Source organism: Cornus florida, unplaced genomic scaffold, assembly GCF_030987335.1.
Source record: "Cornus florida cultivar Cherokee Brave unplaced genomic scaffold, ASM3098733v1 CherokeeBrave_3.0.0_Hap2_Chr06, whole genome shotgun sequence".
NCBI classification, from domain to species: domain Eukaryota; kingdom Viridiplantae; phylum Streptophyta; class Magnoliopsida; order Cornales; family Cornaceae; genus Cornus; species Cornus florida.
In genome coordinates this window covers 27051299-27067187 of record NW_026775576.1, presented here as the reverse complement: position 1 = coordinate 27067187, position 15889 = coordinate 27051299, and the positions used below count along the sequence as shown (strand labels likewise).

Sequence of the window (15889 nt, the reverse complement as noted above, 5' to 3'; positions counted from 1 at the left end):
ATCTAATTAGAATGGTTATAATAACAAAGGCCATATGGTAATATATAAAAATCTCCACTTCCACTCAATTTTTAAACATTCGTAATTAGGGTTTTTCATTTATTCATATCCATGATATAATGCATCCAAAATGCATTGATTTTAATCCAATTAAATTTAGAAAATAATTGGACTTTTAAATGATTCACTAATATTTAATTTGAGGTACACTTTAAAAATAATTTACAAAAATAATTTTTCGTTTTCCAATAAGTGCCCTCTAATTAAGTAATAATCAAATCCAATTAATTTTCATAATTCAATTAATATAAATCAAGTCATTTAAATAAAAATCATGGATCCAATGCATGAACAATAATAATTAGCAATTACTTATTCCATGCATCACATAAATAAATGAACAACAGACAAAAGCAAATTAAATGGCCAATGGAATCAGCTTTTAACATTTAAATACTATTCTTGCTGTATGGGTGTCCACCAATGGCTTGTGAACACCTGTAGGGAGCTGGTACGCGCTAAAAGAAGCAAAACGATACTTGGAACGCGCCCGGAAGACCCCACACGCGTTGGCATGCGCCTGGAGGAGCTGCAGCTCATCCCCACGCGCTTGCATGCACTGGGGATAGGTTTAGGCGCGTGGCACGTGCCTTCACGCACTGTACATGCTTGCCTGGGGAACACGCGCCAGCAAGCTTTTTCTCCCTGGCACGCGCCAGATGTGTCCTATATGTGATGCACTGGATTGCAGCCTCCTCCAGCACCTTTTCTCTCCGCCGGCAATGCTTCGACCACCGGAAAAACGCCGAAAAATCCAAAAAATTTAATAAAAATCCTTAAATTTTTTTGAAAAATTCTAGAAAAAATCCAAAAAATTCCAGGGACCTTATTAAATATTGTTAGACTTTCTTAAAGTTTCATAGTACCCATTGATGAAGATTACATGGCTTTAAAAGATATTTACAATTTGAAATACAATGGAAAAAAATTAAATTACATCATTGCAAATTTTCAAACGGCTAAATTAAAGCCTTAATTAAATTCATCCAAAGATAAAATTACATTCAATATACCTATAAACTTTATCCATACCCCAAACACACATCAACATCATCCAATCACAAATATACATATATCATGATCATATAATAATATATACATATGCATATATAAATTTGGATCCATGAATGATGATTTTCATAAAATCATGATCTCTAGTAATGAATCAAACCATGCTCTGATACCACTGTTGGGAAACGTACAAATTTTAAAAACTTTTCGAGAAATTTTGATTCATAGATCTTGATTCATCACATAAAAACAAGTTTTATGCAAAAATAAAATATGATGTATCATTCAATTAATATATTGAATACTTACATCAAAGGTTTGAGTAAATCTTAGATCTCTCCTCTAAAGTGAATGTTCTCACTTATTGTAGATCTTTTTGCTAGATGCTATCTCCTTGGATCTCCATCTTCTTGGTAATAGTTTGGTTTTTAGGAATCACCCATGAGCCTCCATGAATGACCTTGGAAAACTAGGCTTGTGGGAACCTCCATTAGATGAGAAAGTAAACCCTAAACTCTAGAGAGAGAAAAAAAATATATTCCTTTTCTTTTCTTTCAAAAGTCTCTCCTAAAATATACATGAACCCATGTATATATAGGCAACATAAAAATAAGAGAAAGAAATAATAAATCATTCTCCATCTCTAATTCACATATCTCAAATCTAATAGAATTCCAATATCAAGTTGGGCTATGAGTGAGAATCCCATTGGGCTTATTATTTTCTTGGCTACAATGAATTAATAATCGGCCCGATCCATGGACTCAATTCAATTAATTCATTAATTAATTTCTACTCCACTAAAAGAAATTAATTGAACTCTAATTAAATAATAAATAACCTCTAAGTCAATATTGCACTTTGACCCCTCTATGCATAATTAGTTATCGGATAAATAAAGCCATCAATCTGACTACTTAATTAATATATTTATTTTGGTACCATTGATTATTTCTGACTCGATCACAATAAAATATTTGTTTGAAAAAAAATAATAATTTAAATAAATAAATATATAATAAATCATTTTGTCTAAAAACACACGAAGACCTTCGAATTTACTTTGTGATCAACCATAATCAATACAAAATAAATACAAGTAGCAATGATACAAATATTGAAAATATAACCATCTAACTATTAATTACATAATTACCAAAAGTGTTGGTCTAAGGATTCCGAAGATTTCGTCGAACAAATCAAAATAATTACTAATTAATAAAAGAGTCTATACTTATCTCATGCTTAAGAGTCAAATGCCATGACGGTAATAGGGAGCAATTGTATACGACGGCTCTCGCAATATATCTCTACCTAACGCGAATCCAGTTCAAGTCTTAATTAATTATGAGTCCATACATAATTACCGACTATGAATAATTTATGATTATTATTTATATTCATGTATTGATCGTCATCACATACATATATAAATATATCTTATAATCAAGTGGACACTATCAATTTCATAATGAATCGAAACATAATATATTGAATTCACCAATTGTATAAAGTATTAATATTTCAGATATATCAGGAACATATGTTATTTCAATCCAAACAAGAATTTGTTATGTCAGGGCATTTAAATCCCAACATATCTATCAGTAGAAGGAATGCTAAAAAAAAATTTTAACCAAAAAAAAAAAAAAAAGCTAAAAAATTTACAAAATAAAAGTAAAATTAAAAAATATGATCATAGATCTCTTGCTCCGTACTTTGGACTCTAAGATTAACTTTAAGACCTATATCTATTATTTTTAATGCAAAATCACTCTTTTTTTATTTATCATTTTTTAATTCAATATTACAGATACCATCCACCCTAAAAATAAAGGTAATTATATATATATATATATATATATATATATATGTCTTGGGCTAGCCTGTGCTGCAACAAGGCTAGGCCAAGGTGTACTACGATGAGTACTACTACGTACATTGTTTTTCATTATCAGCTCTTTAACCTCGGTGTGTCACAAGTATATATATATATATATATATATATATATATATATATATATATATATATGTCTTGGGCTAGACTGTGCTGCAACAAGGCTAGGCCAAGGTGTACTATGATGAGTACTACTACGTACATTGTTTTTCATTATCAGCTCTTTAACCTCGGTGTGTCACAAGTTCTGCATGGCTGCATCAGACTGTCGAGATCATTTGTTCTTTGAGTGCTCTCTAGCAGGATCGATGTTTGGAATTGGAACCTCAATGTGAGACATTTGCCGAATTCATTCAATGCATGGGCCGAGCAGAGAGCTAGAGGTGTAATTTTTGAAGTAGTGGATGTGAGCCATGTGGCTGCTGTTCATTCTTATCATGACCTGTTGTGTTAGTCTGAGATGTAATTTTGCTTTTCTGTTTATGCTCTCATCTTCCATCTTGTACTGAATGCCTATTCTTTGGAATGATACAACTTCATTTACCAAAAAAAAAAAAAAAATGTATAATTTATTTTATTTGAAGGCATAACTTAATATAACTGGTAGACAATATTTGTGCTCTAGAATTCTTTTCACACTACGTTTTATGCTTGTTTATTTTTTTTAATTATAATTGTGGAGCCAGGGAGGGAATTTTTTTGGAGAATGAGAATAGACCTAGGTTGACTATTTTTTGAGAATGGTTAAGTAAACTAAAACAAAAAAAATTAAAATTAAAATTTTAGTTGACTGATAATGTTATAGAAAAGTTAAGGAAAAATAAAAAATAAAAAATAAAAAGAAGAAGAAAGAGAAGGAAGTGTCATATAATATTCTTTGTTTTTAATATTATTTCTATTTCTGAAATTTTGGTTGGATTTTTTTTTTTGCTGGATTACAACCACAATGGTTAGACATGAAAGTCAACTTTGTGTATTTGCAATGTAATTGACTCAAAAATGTCCAAACCAAGTCAACTTGCTAGTTTATTCAATTCATACTCGAGTCATGACCCGTTGAGCCGACTTGTCTGGGTTTAAAGATTATGGTCCCAGCAATCTACTAAAGGTGACCAAATCCATCAGATCAACTGAAAACTATTACCAAATGTAATATTGACTTTAACAAGTCGATGGTTTCAAGAAACAATTAACAACTACGTACTACCACACACATAACCTTCCCTAATGCATGTTTACTTTTCTATATATGAACACACAAACACAACCCTAAGCTAAAAGCCATCAATACAACCCAAACAATAACACATCTTTTTGAGTCTTTTTACACATTGGGCAATCAATTCATAACCACCAACCCTAATTTTGACACATACTATAATCACAATTTCTTTTATTTTGATGGTTTCAAGAAACAATTACTACTAACAACTACGTACTACCACATACATAAGTAACATAACCTTCCCTAATGCAGGTATACTTTTCTATATATGAACACACAAACACAACCCTAAGCTATAAGCCATTAATACAAACCAAACAATAACACACCTTTTTGACACACTGGGCAATCAATTCATAACCACCAACCCTAATTTTGACACATACTGGCCTAATCACATCTACACCTCTTTTAATCCCTTCTTTTAGCTTACCTTGGCAATGGAAGTAAGCCCTTTTCCCATATAAATAGAACTCTTCAACTCACCGAGTTTGCTTTTCTTCTGAGCCTCAACATCCTCATTGTCTTCTTGTTCTTCGTCTTCTTCGTACATTGTTAATGATTGATAGTCAACTGCTTTGCCAAAAGTCTTCATCAAAGCCAAGTAAATAGATATAGCGAAAATGGTTACTACTATTAAATACCAGCTAAACTGTAGATTTACTAGCGATTTGGCACGCTCGAGCGCTTCTTCATCGTGGCACCGGACCACTATGTGACCGTCTTCCAAGTTCAAGAAGCAACCTTTGGGGACTAATTCAGGTGTCCAAAGCATAAAGCCCATGACCATAAACCAAACACCTTGGAATAATATGCTAAGAGACCTAAGGAAGTTGACCGTGAAGCTCTTGGGGTAGCCAATGCCCATGAGGGTGGTGGTGAGAGAGACAGAGATCACAATTTGAAGAAGAAGGTGGTATTGACCTTCGACACCCATGTGGTCTGTGGAGTGGAAGTGGAAGACGAGGAGCTGTTGGCCAAAGGCGATGGCACCGAGGAACAGGGTGAGGCCATATTGAGCTTTGGGACCTATTCGGTCAAGGAGGATAGCGAAAGCCGCGTAAACAAAGAGAGACATCGATATGGAAGAGTGCTCAAAGTTGCGGAGATGGTAGGAGGGGATGGTTCCATCAGAATCCAAGGGTTGGTGTTTACTGGGGCCTATGAAGAGTTCCATGGCTATGGACATGAAGGAACCTCCCATGATCAAGAAGAGCTCTAGGTACCTGAGCTTTGAGGTTGGGAACCATGGCAAAGATGTGTAGGAATTTGGGTGAAGAGCATGGAGCTTGATGTGGTTTAGAAGGTGCCATAACCCAATGGCAAAGAAACCAAAGCCAGGTGCAACATGTCCCACCAAAGAGCCCATTTTGTTGTTGTTGTTACTAGTTATTTTGTATGTATATATATATGTGTGTGTGTATATATATATATATATATAGAGAGAGAGAGAGAGAGAGATGGGGTTAACAAGGAAGGGAGGAGAAGGGGTTTTAAGGAGTGTTGAAGTATGGAATTATTTAACGTCTTGAGACTTCTCTAAGGGCTTCAAAGTTTTGAGTATTGGACAATGCTTCGGTGCATGCCTTGAGGATGAAGTTTGTCCACCGAGTTGATGTGACCCAATGTAATTTAGACAATATCGTTAAAATTTAAAGAAACTATGGATGGACATTTCTCAAACGGAGAGTTTTGTTTTTTTTTCTTTTTATCCTTCTTTTTTGAATAAGTTTATCTTTCTTCTTTCTCCCCTCTCTCTTTCCACAGTAAAAAAAATCTGGAGTCCCAAACTCCATCCGAAACATTAGTCTTCCTAATTCAAACCTTAAATATGCCATTATGCACCCAAAATTGTCAATCCTGAATGGAGTTTGTGTGTGTGTAAATATTGTACACACTAATCTCAATATCTGACCAGGGAGTAGAAATAATCTCCTTAATTTGGAGAACCATTCGTCGTCCTTGTTTCTAGTTCTACCACTTAGACCCGTTTCTGGGTCTGTTGAATCCCTAACAATTTGTTAATTAAAAATAAAAAATATAAAAAGGCCATTAATTACTAAAAAGGAGTAGGTGAAGAAAGAAAAGGAGATTTCGGCGGGGGTATTTCCACGGATTAAGTTGTGGTCAGGTGTAGTCGTGGATTCCCTCGGTCTTACCCGATGCATTTGGCTTGTGGAGTGTCATTTGTGCCCTAAGATGAATTAATCTTACTTGTAAGATATGGGATGTCTCCTCATTAGGCAAAAAGAAAAAAGTTGAGTGGTAAGGAAGATGTAAGGGAAGATCATGTGGGTGCTTTCTGTAATCAGGTGCTTAAGGTTGATGGGAACTTGGGAAGCACTGTTTTCACAAAGGAAAAAAATATATATTGATTTTATTCATGAATTTTTTTTAATTTTAAACATGTGTGTAACTTGTACAACCTACTAAAAGGACAAGCTTCATTCTCCTACATGGTCCCAAGAATTGTCCTTGCATATTTGAGGCTGGTCAGTGGCTTGGGAAATAAGATTGGCAAAAAATTCACCAAAGACCCCTTAACCAATTAGTGGCTTGGGAAATAAGATTAGCAAAAAATTAATTTACCTTCAAAAAAAAAAAACAAAAAAAACTTGTATTCTACAATTAATTAATTAATTAAGAGGATCCTATATATCCCTGCAATCACCACACAACTTTGTATTGGTTGTCAAATAATCCACTCGCCCTGTACACCCATGAAAACTTCAAACTCACAAATGCTCCAAAACTATTTACTCGAGTGTACTAATTTTTTACCATTCAAATTTTTTTTTTTTACCTATGTTAAATTTGGAGCTAAACAAATCTTCACTATCAATTTCTTGTTCAAAAAGTTATGATGACATCATAATATGATAGTAACCTTTTATATTGAAATTATAATACTCGTTTCTATTGTCCGAAATACCGTAAAGATATGATAGAAAGAACAAGTGGAAATTTTTTTTCCCAAAGAGAAAAAAGCATTACAATGGAGGAGTAAAGTCATTAGTAGGAATGGTCTGAAGCCTATTATCAGAAAAAACATGTTCCCTTGACAACTTGGCAATGGCATGAGCAACCTCATTGCCCCTCCTATTCAAATGACTGATAAGAACCGAACTAAATCGCTGCAAGTGCCGACAAACATCAAAGATGATGGAGAAAAGAGCTGTAGAACCTTGCGAACATCCCACCATAGCCTAACAAACCAAAAAGGAGTTGCCTGTTGAGTTAAGTGTGTGCAGCGGAATGGTTGTAGAATATAATATGGATAGATAACCTAGAGGATGACAAATATATTTAACTTGCTCTATTATCCAATTTTTACTTATTTTAATTTTACCGAAATAAAATTAAAATTAAACCACAAAGCAAAAATAAAGTGCAAGTAAAGTAAATAGAGTTTGAGAGTTGACACCAGGATTTTATTGAGGAAATCCCAATTGGTAGAATAGACCAATTGTAAGAGGAAAAATCTTGTTGGACTGTGTAGTCCTGAGAAAAATGATCCACTATGTTTGAAGTAAAGTATACCGAACTTTGACTCAGTTTCACACTCTATCGTTCTACAAAAAACCAATCGCTTACAATCCCTGGCTTTGCGATTTCGCCGTCCAACAGCTCTCGACCTCAGGCTTACTCTTGACCTCTGTAGAAAAGTTGCAGGTAGGTCAGACAACACTCCATGAATGCTCTGACCCTTTCAAAGTGTGATCGCTTCACCTCTTTTCTTCTAGATCTGAATTTGATAAAGAATGAATGAATTCGGCTTTTCCGGAATTTCTGAATCTTCAATTATGCTTCAATTCCGATGAGATAGAGAATAACACTCCTAAATCACTCTTGTGTTTATGTGTGTGCTCTCAAAAATAAAATTAGAAAAATCAGATTGATTTTCTGAATAAAAATATCTCTCAAAAGGCTCTCTCAAAAATCTGAAATTTTGTATGCAAAAGCCGTCTATAAAAATATCTCTCTAAAGACTTTCTCAAAATATAGAATTGATGTTCCTTAAAGTCATGAATAAACCTATGTGTATAACAAAGTTTATATAGAGTTTAGAATGACCTAATCCCTCTGAAAATATGGAAAAATTTGTGCATAGGATTTGGTACAATTCTACACCAACTAGGAAAGAAATCTGAAACAGGAAACTAGAAGTTGTATTACTGTCAGGACTTCTTGAACCGGTTCAAGGGTGCTGAACAGGTTCAAGATTGGCAGTGGGATTTCGAAGCCAATCTTAAAGGCCTTGAACCGGTTCAAGTCTAGTAGAATTGAATTTTCATGCTGAACTTGGTAAAAACCTTATTTTGGAAATTTCTGAAACTATACCAATTATGGAATGTATCCTAACCTTTTTAGATTCCTTCCTAAAGTATTGTTCTTACCTTTCTTATTCATGGTAACTTTGAACAACCTTCCAATTCCGTAGTCGCTGTCTATCCGGATATGGTAACTTGAATTTACAACTCAACTAGGACTTATTTTGACACCGAAAGTTGCCAATTACAGAATATATATTTTTTACAATCTTTCCAAAATATATATCTCACATTGCCCTCAAGGCAACAACAATGGAAGCCCTCATCAAACACCTACGCTATAGCCTTTCGCAATCACAGAGCTTCAGCAGTGATGGCATCCGACCCCAACTAGGGAAACCCCCAACACCCCAACCAAAATGCAATGTTACCAATGCTTTGTGGCCATACTTCACTGTCATTGCCATTATCCTCATCACCATTGTCGCGTCCAGATTTTTTCTTGTTGGGGAAAAAGGCCCCACGCGTGTTGTCTCATCCTCCCTAGGTTTTTGGGAGGTTAATTGTTGTGCCATACATTTTTATGCGACGGGGGTGTAATTTGGAATGTGGATGCGATTGATTAATAGGGCCAAATTCAGAAATTTATGGAGTCACCACCTAGCATTGAGTTTTGGTGTGTTAGGTCACCAAGGATTAAAGAATTTGGATTGAATTTGGGGGCCATGGATGACTCATGGTCTGCTTCACCAAAGTTGGGATTTAAGGATTATTTATGCTCGGGGAAGGTGTTAGGCACCCCAAGACACCCGTACCAAGTACGGTTACCTATTCTATGTGTTAAGTTCTATTTCCATTCATATTATTGTGTAATGATCGATGATGAGGTACATGCTTTGCAGAATTTACCTTTTTATTTATGGTGATGAGGATGGAAGTGACATAGAGAGAGATGAGGATTACATGGTGGATGATGGTCCAGATAGAAGAATGGTGAGAATGATGGGGTACCTGACTGAACTCAGGGTTAACCTAAGCTGCCTACATATCCCATCTTGTGGGAATCAAGTCAGAACATAGTTCAAGAATGACGAGTCATGATTGACTCTAAGTGATCGAGTTTAAGGACCTCCGTCCCCTAATAATGAAATAGTGAACCTTGTGTGGTTCAAGTTGAGTTTTAGGGCATTCGCTCATGAGTATTGAAGAGGTGAAAATTATGTGGCTTGAGTTGAGGTTTAGGGCCTTCGCCCATCACGATTGAAGCTGAAAGGAGATATGGACATTATGACGTCCCACTACAAGAAAAACAGTTTTCTATCACGCTTTTTTTACCATGGTTTAAAAAATACCGTGGTAGAAGACCCTTTCTACCACGGTTTTAAAATAACCATGGTAAAAAACATACTTTCTACCACGGTTATTTTTAAACCGTGGTAGAAGACCTTTTTTTTTACCACGGTTAATGAAAAACCGTGGTTGAAAGTATATTCTTTTACTACGATTTTAAAATAATCGTGGTAGAAAGTATTTTCTTTTACCACGGTTATTTTATAATCGTGCTAGAAAGTGATTTATTTTTAATTTAATTTAGGTGGGTCTTTCTATCACAGTTTTAAAATAACTATAGTAGAAAATATATTTTTTTATCACGATTTTAAATTACCATGATTATTTTTATAACCGTTATAGAAAGTGAATTATTTTCTTTTACCACGGTTATTTTATAATCGTGCTAGAAAGTGATTTATTTTTAATTTAATTTAGGTGGGTCTTTCTATCACAGTTTTAAAATAACTATAGTAGAAAATATATTTTTTTATCACGATTTTAAATTACCATGATTATTTTTATAACCGTTATAGAAAGTGAATTATTTTCGCGGAATTTTTGGCGGGTCTTATTCCCGCTAGCATAAAAATAAAAAAATATATATGTAAAATATATATACTGCTCACATAACACTTATAGATCCAAACATATACTGAAGCAAACAAAGACAAAGATAGGAGGGTGAATGTGAGGTAGCTCCTTTGTGACAGTTCTGAGCTTCTTCTTCAGTTCTATATATCTCCAAAGCTGGCCACCCCCTTTCTCTCAGACCGTCCAAGCCGTCATTCTTCTTTCTCTCCAAGCCCAACCCTTCTACCGAAGCCACTGAGGGTTGAATCGATGGTCAGCGCAGCGTTAGAGCAGAGAAGATAGCGGCACAGCTGATTGGCGTCGAGATTGAACAAGGATTCGCCCCTTTCTCCAAGCCCTAACCCTAGCTCCCTCTCTCATTCGAAGCCCTAAATTCGAAGGACACGAATTAAGGTTTGTATTTTCATATCCTGTTATATTCGTCAAATTGATACTCAAATAGGTATGGTATGGGATTCGCCCCAAACTTCTAACAGAGACAATGGTTAATTTGGTGGGTTATATATACATATATATATCTTTTCTCTTATGCCTTTTTCTCTTGAACTTATTTTCTCTCTGACTGAACCTTTAAATTTTCTCTGTAGCTGTCCCGTATCTAAAAACCCAAGCTTGAATCCGCAGTTTAGTATATAAATCAGTTTTTCGTGTGAGTATACATACTTTCCTTGTGCATATCATTTATCATATATATATATATATATCCATAGCTATATATCTCTTATTGTTCATCTATCTTTGATAAGGATATCAAGTTTAATAAAGTATTGGATGATTAATGCGAGGGTATTAGGAAAATCTCATGGGTTTAATGTACTTCTTTTTGGCTGCATTATGTTATTTAATGCAAGAAGTTCTAAATGGTTCTTCACTCTGTTGTAAAAAGTCCTGCTTCAATTTTTAATGATAGGTGGGCTGGTCAAGCTTTGTTTGGGACTCTTATGCCTGACATAATTGTTCTCACTCTCTTGTACAGCATAGCTGGGGTATGTATTTTGGACATGCATCTTTGCATACATTTTATATGACATGAACCAGACTAATTTATATATATATATATATTTTCACATTTAAGCTGGGTATCGCCATCGTAAATGACTTTAAAAGTGTTGAAGGGGATAGAACACTCGAACTTTAGGTTTTCTCCATTAATTTTTTTGGGATACCATATGAATCTTTTACCATCTGTAAATTTCCCTGTAAATTGTTGTAACCTTTATATGATATTGCTGTTTAACCAGTCACTTCCAGTAGGCATTTGGCTCTGAGACTGCTAAATGGATTTGTGTTGGTGCTATTGACGTTACTCAACTCTCTGTGGCTGGAACGTGACTATTGTTTATATCTGATAACAGTGTCTCAACAACATCTAGTTGCCGCCATTATGTTAAACTGAAGACCTTCTACAAACAAAAAATATGGTAATTAATGATTCCTTTAATTAGATTGGAACGTCACTGGGGATTCATTTGGAGCTTGGAAAGAGCAAGGAAAATAATGTTTTTTTTGTAAATTATTTTTTTTCTCGATAGTTAAATTAAAATTTGCTCTATGATCCATCAGATGTTACATTTTCTTATCTTTTTGCTGGTTCTTTCCAAGTTCCAAAAGGAGCTTTTAGTGTTTTGATGGAAATCAACCTTTTGCACTGGTTGTCAGGATTTGTTGTGCTGCATTCTAGTGACCACTCATGCCCCTTCAGAAAGGATAGCAATGGCGATTGACCATCTTTTAAAGCTAGCTTAGACTTGTGTCATACTCACAAGCCCCATAAACTAGTTTATGCACTACCTGGTACATCAGGTATTGAGAAGTATAAGAGTGCAACCCTAGGTTCTGATGTAGAGTTAGTGCAAGGCCTGTTCACACTTTGATATATATATTTTAATATTAGTTTTGACCAATTTAAACCAATTAATTAATCATGCTTATTTAAATCATCATCTAACCAGAAAATCTGGACCACAAAACAATAAAGTAAAGTAAATTAAAGACAAAGATTCATGTGAAAAACCCCAATGGAAAAGCCACGGGACCTAGTTCAGGCAGATCAAATTGATTATGAGAAGAAAAAAAAATTTACAACTAGATTACCAGTTACCCAAACTCTAGAAAAACCCCAATCATCTTGTGTGATGCCAAAATTTTCATTCGAGTCTCGGGACTGTCTACCCCGACAACAGATCCGCTCATAATTTGGTCTCCAATGATTAGTTTAATCTTTTGATGCGCAGGTGTTATGGTTGATCAATCTTCAAGTATTGAATGAAGCTCCTTGCTTAGGACTGAATCGCACAATATAATAGGGTATCTATGAAGAACCTCATTGTGATTGAAAAATAAGGCCTCCCAGTCTCTTTCACAATTGTGTAGTTGTATCTCTTATGTTTTTCTTGTATTTAGACTTTTTTCTCACATTTCAGGCGAGTCAAAAGACTGATTAAGACAGACCTCCTAGGACACCTTTCTATAATGTTGTAGAGATTGAAAATTGATTAGGAATATTTGGAAAGTCTAGAATCCTTTTTAGCCTTGGAAACACACATTTTACGAACTTTGGCTGTCCTTTTGATCGATTGATCGACAAATCAATCGACATGTTCTGGATTTGCTTCGATCAATCAAGCTTTCGATCAAGCTATTTTGGTCTAAATTCGATTGATTGATCGAGCTATTCTGTTGAATCTAACTGCACATAACCTTCGAATGCTTTGTTGAGGGGTCACAAGGATTTGAAATTAGGCATATGATATATTGTTCCTGAAATTATATCTATTTAGTACTTGTATGCTGAATCATTTTAGGATAATAAATGTCTAAACACACAATGAGCTCTTTACTTCTGTTTCTACTTTGTACTAGTTAGATAAAAATTCATCAATCTTTTACATCAATGCGCAATGTTAATGTATATTGAAATTGAATCAGGATAAGATCTCATGAAGAGCATGAATGTTCTATTCGCTTTGAATTTATGGCTACGAAACATGATTGCATGAAGTATTCAATTTTAACTAATAAATCATGTTTTCTTGTTATAAGATGTTGTATACATCAAGTTACATTTTTTGGGTAGCTAATTATTTTTATTATTGCTCATAGAGGTGCTCATTGCAGTATTCTTTCATGGTTGCAGGTTACCTTCTAGGAGCTGGTAAACCATATTACGCCTTAGCTCTTCTTGGTTTAATCATTCCACAAGTCTTTTTCTAGGTAAAGAACATGTTGTTATTGCTTACGATTAGTGTGCCAAATAATTATATTGACAAAATACGTCGTCCGGGATAGTTATTTAAAAAACCCATTTCTATAATCTCAAATTTGATCTCAGTACTCAACAGTTCTGTAGGCTGGAAAACATTCCCTGTACACATTGTTTTTATTGAATAGAGAATTGAAGTCGTTCCTGTAGAAATGCTCTTAGTAGTAACTATTCTTTGTGTTGAGATATTTTCTATATGCCTATATATGTGAATGTGTTGACATGGACTTCAATGCCAGAGATGATAACCAAAAAGCCGTTTTTTCAATATATATCTACTGATTGTGTGATTAGCGTAGTTCATTTATAATGTTCCAGGTGATAGTGTTTCTTGTTCTACTCTGATTGGGCAGGTTGTAGCCTCTTGCATTTCTCTGAGTAGTGAATTCCAAACATGGTAAAAAAAAAAAATAAAAAAAAAATAAATTTGTAACTACCAGAAAATAAAAGTGAATTATCAAAGTGTATATCCCACCTATGTGGGGTGTTGGGTGGGGAAGATTACAAACCTAACCTTTGACATGATTTGACAAAGTGAACTGCTCTTGGACTGAAACCTGCTTTCTCACACTTGCATTATAAGACGAAAAAAATTTAATAATGGCCCATTCATAGGGGGCTTGGTACAATGACAAGGGAAAATCAGAAAAACTGTAAAAACGTGAGTTGTAAATCACCATTTACCTTTAAATTTCAGGTAATTGCAAAGATTGACAGAGCTAGTGAGTTCATTTAGTTTTGTAGAAGAGGAATTACAGTTTGAGTAGTCTTAATTTAAACAAGACCCTAGTTGCAAAAGTATTTTAAATTTCTGCCCGTCCAATGTTCTCTTGTTTTTGTCGTGGTTGATAATTTTTATAAGTAATACTAAGAAATTACAGATTTATCTTTTGTGCTTCTAATCACGATTCTTTGTTGTCACCTCCTTAGAAAATGATTTTTGCGAACATACTTATGTGGCCTGCTCATTCTAACAACCACTGAATCTACAATTGCAGTTCAAATACTTCCTCAAAGACCCAGTTAAATATGATGTCAAATATCAGGTATCTCTTCTTCCCCATGGCATGAACTATGAAGAATTTAGTTCTACTCTTTCTTCTATTTTTATTTTTTGTCACATTTCTACATTTCCTTCCAAGTTTAATTTTTTGAAATGATAGAGCAAATTATAGAAAATTTGATGAAACCCTTCAATGGCAATAATTTGATTTATCTCACATTGATCTTTTTGTTATTGGAGGAGGTTGTCCCAGCATAAGAGTTTTCAGGCTAAACAGTTCTGGTGTGTTTGAAAGGAACAAAGTATGCATACTTTTGGAACTGTTGTAGGCCTAGGATTTCAATTCAGTTTGTCCTAATTTTACACAATTCCATTCCAACATTTTATACTTCACAAATATTATTATTTCACACCTACTTTTATTTTTCTCAAATTACTTTTGTTGCACATTACTACTCAAATGATTTCTTTTGGTGACGGGATGTCAATGACCCAAGATATTGAGTTAATACGAAGAGTAGATTTTTCAATGTACCTTTATTATAATACTTGCTTTACTTGGTTTAATTTTTCCAACTTTACAACTTGCTTTATATTTTCTCACTTCAACTATTACATCTTTGTAGGTCAAAGCTAGGATTGCGGTTGCCGTTACTTTTTTTGTTACCGTTATATTTTTTGTATGGCTTATGAAGAAGTTGCCTATATGTAATAGAAGAGAGAGACTAAAGCAGAGCAAGAAGATATAAGAATTTTTGTTTTATTTTGGTTTGGCATAAGAAGCTAGAAATTTGTATATGGTTAATTTTTGTATAAAACAATGATTTGGAATTAGTTATATATATATATATATATGATGTTATTTGTTAGTTGTAAGTTATTTTGATTATGATGCTATTTTTAATTTATTTAGTGTCCTTGCAAGGCTAGTAGTAGGGGAAAAAAAGGCCTCGTGGGAGCTGCACTATTTTTTTTTTAAAAAAATTATATAACACTTTCTACCATGGTTTTGAACCGTGGTAGAAAGCCCTTTTTCAACCACGGTGTTGAACCGTGGTAGAAAATTGACTTTTTACCACGGTTTTGCACCATGGTATAAAATATATACATCAGATTATTTATTAATACTAAAGTTACCATAATATTAATTAATAAATTACTTTCCTTATATATATATATGTATATACATATATAACTATCTATGGGTAATTATCCATACCCATAAATCTTCCTATCC

The 15889-nt window shown here is 34.1% G+C and overlaps 1 protein-coding gene and 1 long non-coding RNA gene across 9 annotated transcripts; one reads left to right on the top strand and one right to left on the bottom strand.

The window, feature by feature from the left end:
• Positions 1-3868: 3868 nt before the first annotated feature.
• LOC132311233 (uncharacterized) lies at positions 3869-5690 on the bottom strand. Its single transcript, XM_059809059.1, has one exon. It carries the CDS (start codon positions 5560-5562, stop codon positions 4618-4620), a length of 945 nt encoding a protein of 314 aa, XP_059665042.1. The 5' UTR covers positions 5563-5690; the 3' UTR covers positions 3869-4617.
• Positions 5691-10449: 4759 nt separating this feature from the next.
• LOC132311232 (uncharacterized) lies at positions 10450-15521 on the top strand. Of its 8 annotated transcripts, none has more exons than XR_009482893.1 (7): positions 10450-10780; positions 10975-11036; positions 11298-11373; positions 11743-11808; positions 13524-13600; positions 14648-14695; positions 15279-15521. It is a non-coding gene; the product is annotated as an uncharacterized LOC132311232 (long non-coding RNA). The 8 variants fall into 8 exon arrangements; XR_009482890.1 differs by having other exon boundaries at positions 11642-11808; XR_009482887.1 differs by having other exon boundaries at positions 11629-11808.
• The last annotated feature ends 368 nt before the right edge of the window (positions 15522-15889 follow it).

Coding starts and splice junctions, on each gene's coding strand:
- LOC132311233 (XM_059809059.1), bottom strand. CDS start 5,562: ATGGGCTCTTTGGTGGGACATGTTGCACCTGGCTTTGGTTTCTTTGCC.